Source organism: Dermacentor silvarum, chromosome 7, assembly GCF_013339745.2.
Source record: "Dermacentor silvarum isolate Dsil-2018 chromosome 7, BIME_Dsil_1.4, whole genome shotgun sequence".
Classification (NCBI taxonomy): Eukaryota; Metazoa; Arthropoda; class Arachnida; order Ixodida; family Ixodidae; genus Dermacentor; species Dermacentor silvarum.
In genome coordinates this window covers 24,339,486-24,354,416 of record NC_051160.1, presented here as the reverse complement: position 1 = coordinate 24,354,416, position 14,931 = coordinate 24,339,486, and the positions used below count along the sequence as shown (strand labels likewise).

Genomic DNA, 14,931 nt, shown 5'->3' with positions numbered 1-14,931 from the left:
CCTCTTTGCTGGTCTGCCTGTCTAGTCCGACAGGCTTCCCATTATGATCCACGTAGTAGCCTGCGCGGCAATGATGCTTGGTCTAGCTGTAATCATCACATACATTTCTTATTACTACGGAATGGTATTTGAGAGCAGCTGGTTAGCTGTACTCACCCGCATTTCCCGGTTTCTTCGGGTGACGCGGATTATGTCCCTTGTTGGGTTTGCGCTGATTACCTGCGATCATATAAGTTGTGTCTGCTTCACTATGCCGCCTAAGAGCTAGAGAACTGCACGGGCCCGCTTCATGAAGCACGAGCCCAGCCCACGCCCGTGTTACCGATATATATATATATATATATATATATATATATATATATATATATATATATACAGGTGAATTCACGAACAGACGGCATAAGATAACGCCCAATTAGCAAGAGTCATGCCTTCAAAGTAATATAACAGTATCGAGAGTGGTAATGGTGCAATCGCAAACGCGGAAACAGGGACATTGTTTGAAGAGAGGCTTTTTTGTATAATTAGTTTTCCCTTACGCGGAAATAGTGTTCGCTTTGTGGAAAATAAACAGTTTAACTGCATCTGTTTGCCAATTTTCGTTGCTAAGGTCTACTAAGAGCCAACTCTTTGTACTTGTCACTTCAGCTCGGCACAGAATGCCTTGAACCGTGCAATGCATAACGTTCGCGTGTGCTCGAAGGCCTGACTTCGACCCTTTAATGAGCGGGCCCGAGTCCGGCGTGGGCTCGTGGTTTCAAGCCCGGCCCGAGCTCGCTGAAGAACGCTTCGGACGGCCCGGCCCGGGCACGTGCAGTGCTTTACTAAGAACTTCGTAAGCTAGAATTGCCGTATACTCAATCATTCAAGAGATAAAAGATGCTACAGTAACCTTTGAAACCCTGGTTATGTAGACGACGCTTCGCGCCATTGCATGTTTCTTGGCCCTTCAATATTTTTTCACCTACAGTGGCCTTTGAAACGATGGTTTGAAACGGAGCGAAGCTTCACGTTATCGCGTTAGTCTCAGCTCTGCAATCATTTTGTCATCATATATAGCCTTCTTCAAAGGGTTTGAAGCCACTGCTCTGGTGTAATGCTTTAACTGGCCTGTGACAGTGTGTAACTGCGCGACAAGCTTCTTTATGGGAAAAGTTGTATATCTGATGTAGGAGTAAAAGTTTTCTGGAGGTATTACAATCTTCAGCAAATTTCTATCTTCGATGTCGATGTCCTGCACTTCATTTCTTCTTACTATTTTAATATATCAGTAAACTGCACCAGAATGCTGATACTTCTACTTTTGCGCACAACTTGGATACGATGCCGCGAAATGTGAGGGCCCTGGACCAATAAAAATATTTTATCACTCTCTCTCGCTCTCTTTTCCTGGCCTAAGTTAGATAGTAAGCACCTGTCCCTAGCACAGCACATATAAATATATGTAGGTCAATTACATCGTACAGGGGCCCTGCTCAACATAAGTGCTCCTAGAAGCGCTTCGTTACGTGAGGTAAACCGCTCGTGTGGCTATTGAAACCCTTACGCGGATTTCGGGGAGAACGTACTCCACATAAGAGAATTTTCAGGCCACTCTGGCTTTAGCTAGGATGACGTGCGCCCGCATGAAATGACAGTCCTGTTTCAGCACGAAATAATTCTATTTCAGGCTGCTATTTTATTTATATTGTTTAAGTGTCACTACATTTCTATAACTACAGATCTAAAAAACAAACACTGCCGGATCGCACGCACATGTGAAATCAGTCTTAAGTGAAGCTTTCTTGGCCTTCAGTACCATATTCCCTTCAATGTAACTTAACATTTATCGCTCAATGCACGCTCTAATCCCATTCTGTTTTTCACTTGACTTCTTCCTCCACACTCGGCTACTCCTGTTGCCGACTTCATCACTTTTTGTCGGTTGTTCTACTTGCATATTGGATAACATTCCTAGTGGCACATGCCCTTTCTGGGGCATTGGCCAAAAATGTGCATATGCCCTGTTGCACATAGCACGTGGACCAGTGGCCTAGCCAGAAATTTTGTCCAGGAGATGGCAGAGGAGGGGCCGGGGGGGGGGGGGGGGGGGAGAGACTGCTATATATTATATTACATACTCTATATTGCATACACAAAAGATAGATTGGAAACAGAGGAGCTCAATTTTCGGTAATCCAGACCATATAAAGCCAGCATGCAAGGAAGCCAAGGAATGCATACGGGTAATTAGCTCTGGCTCACAAATAAATGATAAAATGAGCGAAGAAAGGGGGAAATGAAAGTGCTCGAAAATATAACTTGTCACCGGTGGTAACCGAACTCACAACTTTCGCATTACGCGTGCGATGCACTACGAATTGTGCTACAGTGACGGCTATCAATTCGTTCACTAACACGTGAACTTAAGAGAGCTGGCACGTGGCTAATGAACGCTCGTATCTACCTGATGGCATCAAGGCTGCCCGATTCGAGACCTCTATGAATGAACTAGAACGATTTAGTGGACGGATTGATGGCCGTCGCCATCGCACAACTGATAATGCATCGCACGCGTAATGCGAAGGTTGTAGGTTAGGTTCCCAACAGCGACAAGTTGTGTTCTCGTCCGGTTTCATTTCACATTTCCTTCATTATTTTCTACATGTATATTTCAACCAGAGCTAATCATCCCTAGGCTGTCCTTGGCTTCATATCATGATGGCTTTATACGGTCATGAGACACACAAAGTGTGTCTAAAGATATTTCGCGTTTGTCGGGCGCTTTCCCGTTCTCGAATGAATGCGGACATGACGAAAACGACAAACAAGTAGTGAGAACTGGGCGAGTTGGAATATATCCATCATCTGTCAGCGCAACAACTAGACAAAGACGAAAAAGAGGAGACGATCCCAGCCGCTGTCTCTACTGACGCTAAAATGCACTAAACACGTGACCAATATATACAACGCGGATTGCACCAAAGCCTGAAAAAATAAATTGTACTACCACATTGTACAACAGCAGTATATACACCGCATGTGATTAAACATGATTCAAAAAGCTAAACTCAGCTTGCGTTAGAAAAAACTTTACACTATTTGCGGCTTTCTGTTCGAATCATCAAGGCAGCATTCAGGTTCTAGGACTCACTTTATCAGCATCCCTCATATTCTTGCAGCCCACCTAGATAGATACTCCGTGTGACCAGTGGCAACGTCATCAAGAATATTGTTGATACGCATGCGCAAGCCAGGTCTGCCTGTGTATAAATACACCTGCTTCTCGCAATAAAGTGTTCCTTTGTTTCCTGCTGCTCGGCAGTTTACACTCCGCGTGCTGCATAATAACCTCCCAGTTTAACTAGATTTCACCGCAAGCTAACAGATAATGCATTCATAATCACTTCCAATGTATCGTCTGCGCAGCTTTATGTGGCGTGCATATATAGCTCATTTACTTAGACTGTTTCCTTTTTTTTTTTGTATCATGCATCATTGCTGATTATTTTCCTGATTTCGCTTTGAAGTAGCGGCTCCCCTTTATCACGTCAGGTCAGTGAACAACATTCGAGTGCCCTCAACATCTCCTGGTATTGCCCTTTTGTGCCTTCATGCCCCTTCATGTCTACCCCTCACCACCTTTCATCCAAATGCTTTTCCTGCATGTAAGAGAGCTGCGCCACTCCCGACATTCTGCGCTTTACACTATGTGCCACTTTTGTTGTACACATTCACTACGTTCACGGCCCATCGCCTGATCCTTCCACGACAGTAGACACTATGTAAATAGTGTCTACTGATCCATACATACAGTAGAAGACGGGGTCAATGTCACGGTCAATAAATGTTTGTTTTCTTTCACTTCCCATTCAATGGATCACTTGTTCGTTGGGCACAGATGAGAGACATGGGTGCTATGATCGTCGAATAAAGAAAATCAAGACGACATTATCTAATTTTGTTCACAGCCATATATCGGTAGCAGAAATTATTGTTTGTCGTCTCATCTCTATAGCTGTGACAAACAGAATTCCTATTTGAAACGAGCTGGCTTCACTATACTCACCTGTTTGTCGAGACCCAGGCTTTCCGACGGGGTGTTTGGGTCCCCCTAAAATTCATGTAAACGCATGTTGTCACGGAGCACTGATGATGAAGAAAACAGCAGCAATACTGTGAATGAAGAAACTAGCTTTTTATTGGGCGAACTTTTGCCCATAAATATAGGTTGCACTCAAAGAACAACTATAGCGGCGAACACAGTCGGCGGTCGTCGAAAATCTGATCAGCGTATCAACCGCGTTGGCTTTTATACATGAGTCATCGAAGGTTCCACAGTTATCGCTGGTGCCCGCTTGCCTTCCAGAAAGTACGACACAATTCGTGTCGCTCATAAAACCAGATTACACAAAGTTTGGTGACAACAGACAGCGGATAGAACCATCGATAACGTTCGAGAAACTTGCGATACATGCAGGCGCGTCCTGCGCTTAGCGATAGTGTTAAACATTTGTTAGCCGCTGAAAAGCGATCATCATCATTATGATCATCAGCCTATTTTTATGTCCACTGCAGGACGAACGCCTCTCCCTGCGACCTCCAATTACACCTGTCTTGCGCTAGCTGTTTCCAACTTGCGCCTGCAAATTTCCCAACTTCATCACCCCACCTAGTTTTCTGCCGTCCTCGACTGTGCTTCCCTTCTCTTGGTATCCATTCTGTAACTCTAATGGTCCACCGGTTGTCCATCCTACGCATTACATGGCCTGCCGAGCTCCATTTTTTTCTCGTAATGTCAGTTAGAATATCGGCTATTCCCGTTTGCTCTCTGATTCACACCGCCCTCTTCATGTATCTTTACGTTAGGCCTAAAATTTTTCGTTCCATCGCTCTTTGTGCGGTCCTTAACTTGGTCTCGAGCTTTTTTTTAACCTCCCAGTTTCTGGCCCACATGTTAGCACCGGTAGAATGCACTGATTGTACAATTTTCTTTTCAACGACTGTGTTAAACTCCCTTTCAGGATTCGGCACTCCAACCCAATTTTATTCTTCTGTAGATTTCCTTCTGATGATCGGAGTCCCTTGTGATTAATTGACCTAGATAAATGTACTCCTTTACAAACTCTAGAGGCTGACTCGCGATCCTGAATTATTGTTCTCTTGCCAGGTAATTGAACGTTTTCTTTGTCTTCTGCAGATAATTCTTCAACCCCACTCTTAAACTTTCTCGGTTAAGGTCCTCAATCATTTGTTGTATTTAATCCCAATTGTTGCTGAACAGGCCAGTTTTATCTGCAAACCAAAGGTTGCTGAGGTATTCGCCGTTCATCCTCACTCCTAAGCCTGTCCAAGAGCTTGAATACTCTTCTACGCATGCAGTGAATAAATAGCATGGGAGAGATTGTGTCTCGTTGCATGACCCTTGTTTTATTTTTTACGGGACTACATTCAAACATATTTAAGTTGTACAGTTTTTAGAAAGTCGAAGATGTTATGTGAGTGCTTTCGACTATAATAACTGCTTGTTTGAACGCACACATTGTAGTAATTTGAAGTTCCTGCCGCAAATGTTTAGAGGGCGTAGCTTCGACCATACATGAAACGATACTGCAAATTTAACCAGCGTAAATAAAAGACGATGCAAGAAACACATATACACGGGACCGAATACGAAACAATATTTCTTTGGCGCCGGGAAAATAAAAGGAATTTGCAGATAACATTGAATATACCAAACACTGAAAAACATATCAATCCTTATCACTCCCCTGAAGTTAGCGATGTGCTGTTCACACTAACTCCATTGATTATTCGCATGATTTGTAGATAAACAGAGCTAAGATTCCTCGAATGGATCGTGGCTTAAATCGTACCCGTCATCCCCACTTTGTTATAGTCAATTCATATTAACTGCAGGGACAGTGTCCCATTTGTTCACAATTTGTGTAGTCTCATGAATTCACTACAAGTGGCGAGCTTTAACTCGCCGCCTAAATAGGTGTGAATGGGTAATTAGAGCATGCCTGTTTTACAGGATACGGCATTAACATTGTCTTCCCAGGTAGACTTCCAGTTTCAATGTCGCAATGGATAGTCGCAGTCTTATTTTCATGTGGAGACATTTTGCAGCCGATAGTAGGCAATGGCACTGTGGATAAAGCCTGGCTGTGGCATAGTGTTCAGAATATAATTCTAAAAATTCGTTCAATAATCGTTGCATGCTTTAATGCGCTCCTAACTGAAAAAAAAAACGCCCGTCAGTTAGTTGTATGGCGCCAACTCGCCAACTTATCCCCCGTTTGTTCGTCTGCAACAATAAATGACAATAATACCATGGGGCAAGAAGCTTCAAAGGGAGTGTCCATTCTACGTTCACCTCAAGCCACAACACAAGGATGCGCGTACGTTGATTTTATGAGAAGACGTGAAATTACGTAGATTTAGCGTTTTAGGCAGTAGTTTGCGCAGCAGTTGTCCGACGTTGGAGCAAGAAAGCGCTCTCGTGACGATGTGGCAGCTTACTCACTCGGATTTCGCGACCGGTTCGGCTGTCGTCTGTTCCCTGTTTGGACCTTTCTCTTTGGTATCCCTAAAGGTATATAAAGAAACAAGTAAATTAGACATCACTATTACTTTGCTTATCAATGCCAGTGCGCAATCTGCTATTGATGTGGCATACTTACCTCCCTATAGACCCCTTAGATTCAATAAACAGCTACTTCTTTGTTTACAGCTCTAGCTTGATAGAAATTGTAGGTATAACTAAGACTAAACGAATACTGGGTTGTGCGAAAATACTGATCGCTGAAATTTAAGGCACCCGTGTCTTAAATACGCGCCCAAATTCAAGGTCTTATGGAGGCGGCTGAGGAGAGGGAATCCCTGAGGACATGATTTCTCGGAGCCGGCTAGCCATGGGGGTGACGGTCCCATCGAGCGACAATGTATGCAAGAACTCAGCCACTCAGACCCACCACGCTATCGTGTTTCTTCTCACATCATCATCTTCAATTTCTCACTTTTCTTTCGTTTCCCCAACGCTGAGTGACCGGCAAGAACACAGTAGTATGGCTCAGGCCTACACCTCAGCTTTTAACTCATAACAATTATATCTCTCCCTCTCTCTCTCCCTCTCTCTCTCTCTCTCTCTCTCTCTCTTTCTTTCTCCGTGTCCGATTGTGCACAGAGTGCTCCTTTTTCCTCGGCGGCGGCGTAACTAATCCGCTTTCTTTTTTTTTTTTTTCGTTTTCCAGTGCTGCCGTCTGCTGCACGCTGTTGGAAACGTTTTGGAAGAGAGCGATATCTTTCTCTGGTTAATTTGTGTACTTGCTCCCATGTTTAGTGTGCATCCGTTGTGCGTTTCGTGGATCGGGATTAATTATCAATAGCTTCTCTGGGGCACCATGGCGTTCCTTGATGCCATGTATCACTCGCCCACTACATGGTGAGCAGGTCTGAGTGTGCTGTTGTGCTACCAGTGCGGCCGCGATCAAGGCACACCGAGTTCATGCTGCCGACACGGCTGCCTTGGAGCTTTTACAGCGTAAGCTGTTATGGGCTCATTCCAACAGCCGTATCGGTTGGCGATGGTGGCCGCCGCAGCCGCCAGTGTCCGTCGCAGCTATCTCCAGGCCCACTGTGGGGGATTCGAGAAGAAACTTTTTGATCGTCTTGGTGAAGAAAAAAAAAGATTAAGGAGATGTCTAAAAGAATGCTAGAATGAAAACATGTATGGCGCACCTGATTAAATGGCGCGGTGACTGTTTGTCACCGCCCCGTTTCAAAGGGGATGCCAATAAGCCTTCATCATAATCATCACCATCATCAACAGCATCGTATCGTGTCATGGTCTAGGGATGTTATATGCACGATGCGTAGTCTCGAAACCTGTGTTTACTGTTTGGTACACTTTATGGCGCCTCCTCGCAAGGTACGAACTGCTGCTCAAGAAGCGAATCAACCAGGCAATGTCGGACTCGGCAGACTATTGGGGAGAGAGCAGCACCAGCCGTAGCTCGCCATCGACGCCGGGTGGACCGTTCAGATCGTTCTCGTGAAAACGACGCAAACAGACTTCGCCGTGAAGACGCTCTAGTGCGTGCCGCCGAAAATGGAGTTCCTGTGAAGTCACTCCTCCAGCTTGAGCTGTGACTGTGCTGAGTGTGACACGCAGGCCTGTGACTTTTAAATGCGTAAGCATTTCTATGGTTACCCAACGAGAAATCTGTCCAGCTGTCCTTCGCGTGAGTCGATCGCTTTCAAGCTTTCAAGTTAGAGCTTCCAGCAATGTTTTACCACAAAAGTTGCTCACACTTTGTCTGGAAGGCCTGGAAGGTTACGCCGGCTTGCTGCCTTCGATGACTATCTCGGTGGGTGCTGGTTAACTCCAGTAAAAATTACAAGAACGAGAAAAATAGGCTGCTTCTGACGCGGCTGTAGCTTAGGCCTCGCGTCCCCTCTTCACTTCGCTAGCTTCACTTCGAGTAAGCGCCATGTTTGCCGCGAATGGACAGGAATGGAGACGGATAGAGGAGAGGGGGAAAGAGTGTGACGACGGAACTGGAGCAATAGAGACAGGTAGGGGGAGAGGGGAGGAAATGTGGGGATGGCGCCTGTGCACGTGGCCTGCGCTTCTGTGGTTATACGTCCCGCTCTTCGCAGGTGCCGGCGCAGCAGCAGTACCGATTGCGACAGATGCATGGGAGGTGCGGTGACCGCGGCGGCGCTTGTGTTGGCGCAGTGAGGTGCCGTATGAAAAAAATCTGATGTCATAATGGATGCAGCCCGTGTATGCAGCCTAAACAGCTTCTCTGGTAATCCGTCCCCATATGAATGTTGCGGCCCCCACGAATTTTGTGGAATCCATCTCCTAATGACAATGGTACGAGTATGGCAAACATCCGATAGGTCGCGCTGACGAACATTTGCAAAGACGACTCCGAGATTAACTAGCGGAAGCACTCTAAAAATGTCTATCGATCAGTAGTAGTTCAGTGGCTTGCTGTCCATGGCCGCACCACGTTGACCATCCGTGGTGCGGCGAAGTACGGTAGGCAGAAATTTTAACCAGTGCAGACAATTCGTGCGTTCATTTCATATTCGTGGCTTTGAATAAAACTTAAGAAATATAAGCAAGAATATACGCGATGTTTTTGTTTCCTTTGCCACCTTTATCGAATGCACCGAAAGAACTTGGGCCAATGGCACTACGAGAGGCACATTCTGGGCTTGCGTAATGAGTCAATAAATGAGGCAATGCACGCGCTTGAAGTTCGCTTACGTCGGTTCGCAATAAACCAACAGCATGCGACATGCACATTTTACCAGTATTAGGGGCCGGATGCAATGCGCGTAGTCGTAAGCCACGAATAAAGCACGCCAGTTATGCGATTTTCTTTCTTGTTGCTGTCTGTTTACTGTACGGCGGATGCCGACATAACGTGAAGTGGTTCTTAAGTGTTATTTTGTTGTTTTCATTTGGAACGTGATAGACTGAAGGGCGGGTGCCTACAGCATGCGTTTGAAACTTGAGGCCACATTCTCAAATTCATGCATAAGAACTTCATATTATTTGGTTTGACAGGAAACGATTTCTTATGCGCAATCTTTTTTCTTCAAGCAATTCGCCGCCAATGTTCCACAACACATAACTCTGTTAACATAAGTTACGAAAGAAAATGAGGCAATTATTTAAGCGACCGCTGAGCCGCAGGCACAGCACTGTAAAGGATATGTGGTTTAAAAATAACGCGAGCGCGGGAAAAAAAAGAACACTGTATCATGACGCAAACAGTGTGAAAAAAAAACATTCGCGCATGTTTTACACGCGCCCAAATGTGCTGTGCACTGCTGCACTGTGAAGAATTTAACAAGGAGGGGCTGCCTTGCAAAAATTATAAAAACTCTTCGTGCAACGCTGCCTACAAGAATTAAGGGAAGCGCAGCACTTGCCTCACAAAGAAAGGAGTGTTTTGAAGGGGCAGAGTCTTTCCTCCAGATATTGTGTAGCCATGGCTTTGGCCGCATGACGTCGCGTTTCACTAGCGGGATTGCGCACAACGCTAGACCTTATTGCGGCCTGCTGCTGCTGCACTGAAAAGCGCAGCAGCCAGGCATTCTTCCCGCGAACAAAGCTCACTTAACTTGCAAAACCCAGGTGCGCCATGGCTGCTCGATCAACAAGTGGCAGCCGAATGGAGGCCGGAAAAAAAGTAAGAAATAGATAAAACAAGTTTGATGACGTCTTCCTGACGTGAGGGTCAGCGGATAGGGCGATGCTGTGCGCCGCAGCTAATCAGCGCGCGGGAAGCGCCTGCGCAGCGACTGCGAGAATGAAATCGAGTAGGGCAGCGGCGCGGGTGAGGGTGTGGAGGCAAAGATCTAACGATGTCGCTACTTTCCAGACTAAAGGGGCTTTAGCTGGATGGATGTATGGATGGACGGACGGACGGACGGACGGACGGATGCTATGAGCGTCCCCTTTGAAACGGGGTGGTAGGATGCGCAACCAAGCTCTCGTTATTAATTTGCCTAATGTCCCACCTATATTTTTTTTAGAAAACACCCAGATGCAAAGATGTCCCAGCATCAAACTTTGTGAACCATTACTGGGAACTCCGTTTTTGTACATCTCCGTTGTATGTGGTCTCCTGACTTGTCTGCCACGAAACCTCCGATCGACTCTTAATAAGCTGTATTGCAGACATCTCTGAACCCAAGGGCTTCAAGCAGGCCAGAGGAGCGTAACCTGGCTGCTGTGTAGATTTCTTCACATTCCAATAAAACATGTTCCATCGTTTCCCTAGCTTTACCGCAGTAAGCACATGCGTCTTCGTCCTTGGAGTGCCTCGCTTTATAAGTACGCGTTCTAAGGCACTCTGATCTCGCTTCGAAAAGTAAGGAGTACGACTTAACCACAACCTACAGACGTGATAGCGTCGGATTGGAATTTGAATATACGAAAAAAATGCCTGATAAGCCGCCAGAGATATTCGAATGCTATCGCGTTCCCCTCTTAAAGGCGAAGCTTAAACTTCCTCCAATTCTGATGGTGTTTCGCTGTACTTTGGTTCTAGGCCACATTGATGGGAATGTTGAAAACCGAGCCTTTCTAAATTTTGTACACGCGCACGCCTCGGGGCGACAGCAAACAATTAATAAAATAATGAAAGAAGGTCCTAGGGCCTTCGCATTTTTGTATAAGACGGCCTAAATTGCTCCTGTAAAAATGTCTTCCTAGCAATGCATTTGTGTTTAAAAGTGAAGCAGACTTTAAGGGGATCAGTGTAAGCTTGGTCTTTATAAGCTGGCTTTCCCACATTGTCTGTGTTGCAGTGAAGCCTACTCAGTAAAGAAAAATGTGATGCGAACGGAGCCCGATAACGCGCGTTCTATTCTTAAGGGCGAAGCTTAAGCGTCGTCCAAATTTTTTTCTACGGCTTTCAATGGAGCTTCCTCACTTACTGGTCCTAGTTCATTAATGAGCCTAATGGGAACCTTGTCCAGCCTGAGGCTGTGCGCTTAGGAATTTTCTCTTTGGCTTTCTTCCAATTGAAATTTGTCAGCACCAGCTCCTTTTCCATCTAGTTCTCTTTGATGCTCGGCTTTTTTTCCTCAAATGCAACCTCGTCATTGCTTTTTAAGATTCGGCTGTTATTTTTCGGATGTAATTTAAGGCCAGGTCCCTTTCCAGTTTGTTTCTATCTTGGTCTAGGATATGTTGTTGTATTTTTTCAGACTTCCTGCCTAATAAGCTAATGTGGTTCCAAAATATTCTAGGTGTGGCCTTCTTTTTCTCACGTACTTCTGACAACCAACGTTCACTTTCTTTTCATCTTTGCTTGAACCAGTATTTGAACCATATATTTTTTTCTCGTGGCATATTTCCCATTTTCTGGCTACTTCATCCAACGGCAACTACGCTTTTTCAAGCGAAGCTTGTATACGCTAGCCTGCGTCGGTGATGTAATGCTAAAGATACCAGCAGCTTTCAGAGCTGCACAGGTGGCTCGTGCTCGGCAAGCGCTCGTGCCACTGCTCCCGCGTTCGTCGACGTCGTCTGCTTCCACAACTGGCTGCGTTGCCGCTAATAATTCCAGCGTAGAATTTCAGTTCACTTCTGTCATCGTAATGTGGAGGCCGCTCTTAAGGGCGCATGAGCGATTCATTGTCGTACGAAACGGAGACATTTCACTCTGAAGAAATTTCACGGACGTTCACCCACAATGAGCGCCCTCGGGAAAGGGCTCGTCGTCGACGTGCCGATTCTAGCGTGAGGGCTTCCGAAGCCCCGGCGAAACGTCAGCGAAGAGCCGCGGATCCCGAGTTGAGGGAGCGCGAAGTTGAGGCCAAACGTCAGCGTCGTCTAGCCCTCCAGGAACCCGACAACGGTGGTGCACACCTGGGCAACGCTAGTGCCAACATCTCCGGTGTGACGGCCAGGTTAGAACGCGAGTTTCTCAACCGGAGCTTCGGAGCCAACTGCACTGCGTGTGACCGGTCATGGTTTGAGCAGAATGTGGTAGTCGCCAGTGCAATTCGTTCGGAGGAACACCGAAGATACACAAGAGCAAAACAAAAGTTTTGCTTACCCCCATCTCCTCGACAGGAGAGGGGCTACCGATTTCTTTTTTTTTTTTTTTTTTTGCCTGCCTGCCTTCGGCTCACAGCGCCACCTCGAGGCAGACGGACGTGCGCGCCACATTACACTTTTTGGCTGGGAAGCACACCGAATGGACGGCCGGAGCAAAACCTCGGGAGCCATAGAGAACACAATATGTGAAGCTCAGCACTCTTTGACGTCAGATCACCGAAGCTGAGCCAAGTGGAGTTCATGGGGGACTTCGAAGCGACACCAACGAGAAACAGACTGGTGATGGCTTCTCACCCTCAGTCGTGATTCAGTAGCTATGCCAGTAAAAGGGAATACTCTATCCCGTTTTATACGGGCTTTGTTGTGTGGGCACACGCGTAGACTGCATGAACCCTCAAATTTCTCTGAGGTATCGTGAACGTGTTGAATAACTGCAGCTTTTACGTTTACCAAATTGCCGTGGCCACGACAATACTGTTACGAAAGAAAACGAACTTTGACCGCTTTCATCGTGCCACTCGTGACAATATGCGCGAAAGAAGAAACTATGAGATTAAGATTTACTTACTTCTGGGTTTAGCGAGCTCCACTTCGGTGATTATAATCACGGCGACAATAAATGTGACGGTGATTAAGGCTAATTTCATTCTTTCCTACCTTACCAAAATTTGCAGCCAAGATGACACATTTGCCAGAGAGTTTTACGCATGTCGATAGAAAACGCCCAGTATGCTGTAACCACTGCTTGACGCAAGAAGCTTCAGGTAAGAAGAGGCCAGCGTTGTTCTTTACCAAGGCACAATGAGACTGCGACTGCTTTTTTTTTCTGTCTTTTAATTTCGTCTTCTCCCTTTCTCGCCAGCTTGAGAGGGTCGGCTGCACATGACTCGAACGCTACACGCCGCGCAAGAACAAGTGGTCATATCTCATGCAAAGACAAAGAGGCCCGATGTTTGATTCTCTGCTAGTTCGTGTTGAAATGTAGCAACGCAGCAAACGCAGCCGCCGCCACCGCCGAGATCGGCTATTTGCGCGCGTGTGTAGGACTTACAACATGGCACAACATCGAGACGGTGGATAACAGGAATATAGTGAAAGAGTTAACGGAATCTCACTGTACTTAGGAGCATCTGGCGACAAAGCATGTAAGCAGAAACACCACGACAACTCACCTGCCCGTCGCAAGTGCTGTTATGGGTATTTGACCTGTGGTGATGTTCCTGTACAGACAGCCGCGTCTTGTGGCTCACGAATTGAAGCCATGAGCCTGGTGCCGACTTGTCATCGTCACAGAGACACACACGTGGGATCAATTTGTCATGGCGTTTTGCGGTCTTGGTATGGTCACTGCTATGAACACGTTCTTCGTCTTTAATGTTCTCGATGCTGCGTTTATTTTGTCCTTCTTTTCCTGTAATTTCTAAATAATAATGTATTTATAACTCTCCAAAGTCGATCGTGGCTTATTTCCTCGCAAATTATATTTTAGTTGCCGCAGATGATATCTTATATATCTTTTCGGCAAGAAAAGACGTACGTAGTTTTTGCAGCTACTGACTTAAGGCAGTACACCAAGGAGACGGGCTTTCTAAAAAATCACGTGAGAAATTCTGGTTTCTAACACCAATAAGTGTTAAAGAATTTTGAATTCTCCTTATTTTCTGCGACATGTACAATTGTACGTCACGGTCCCTTTCTTCTTACACGCAGATCTCAGTAGTGCAGTGGTATTTCATGACACCGGCACTGTGCGCAGACAGTGTTGCACTGCACAGCACACAAGAAATAGAAAATTATAGCACCTAAGCAATGCTTATGATGGGTAAATGCAATAGTATTGCTTGTCGCTGAGTGTGTCCCAAAGTTATGCCGCTGAATTTAGTGCTGTTACGTTACGTTTTCGAGTGTCGCAAAACGACAAACCGGCCATATTACGATCTCTCAGCTCCGTTTTGTTTACAGAGTTCTCATTAAAATAGTGTTTGACGCACATTGCGTTCAGTGTTCTTTGTCGATGACACCACTTTTCAGCACGATGACAGCACTTTTCCGAATGGCACCATAGTGTGGACGCTCATAGACTGGGGGGATGTCGTAGTCGCTGCCCGACGGGTACCTGAAGCGAGTGGCATCTTACTCGGCATCGTCGTCCATGAGCTCCGTCGGCGGCGTTTGCGGGTACCTGACAACGCGAAAGGCAGAGCGAGCGGTTGCAGCTCGCCGTGGTCGCTCCGCAAGCCGCTCGCTCTGCCACCTAGTGAATCGCCCGCCAGGCAGAGTCCTAACCACGTGCACAGGCTCGAACATATTCATCACTGTCGCCATGTTGCAACGGTAGCGCAGTGGTTCAACGGTGG

General features: G+C 46.2%; 1 protein-coding gene across 1 annotated transcript in view; it reads right to left on the bottom strand.

The window, feature by feature from the left end:
- The window catches only part of LOC119457750 (uncharacterized), a 32,643-nt gene extending 19,257 nt beyond the window's left edge, over positions 1-13,386 (bottom strand). The window contains exons 1-4 of the mRNA XM_037719402.2: positions 13,143-13,386; positions 6,509-6,571; positions 4,049-4,093; positions 157-219 (exon numbers count right to left, since the gene is read on the bottom strand). Of these exons, the coding sequence (XP_037575330.1) occupies positions 157-219; positions 4,049-4,093; positions 6,509-6,571; positions 13,143-13,221 (250 nt within the window). The 5' untranslated portion in view covers positions 13,222-13,386. The remainder of the gene's footprint in view (positions 1-156; positions 220-4,048; positions 4,094-6,508; positions 6,572-13,142) is intronic.
- Between the last annotated feature and the right edge of the window lie 1,545 nt (positions 13,387-14,931).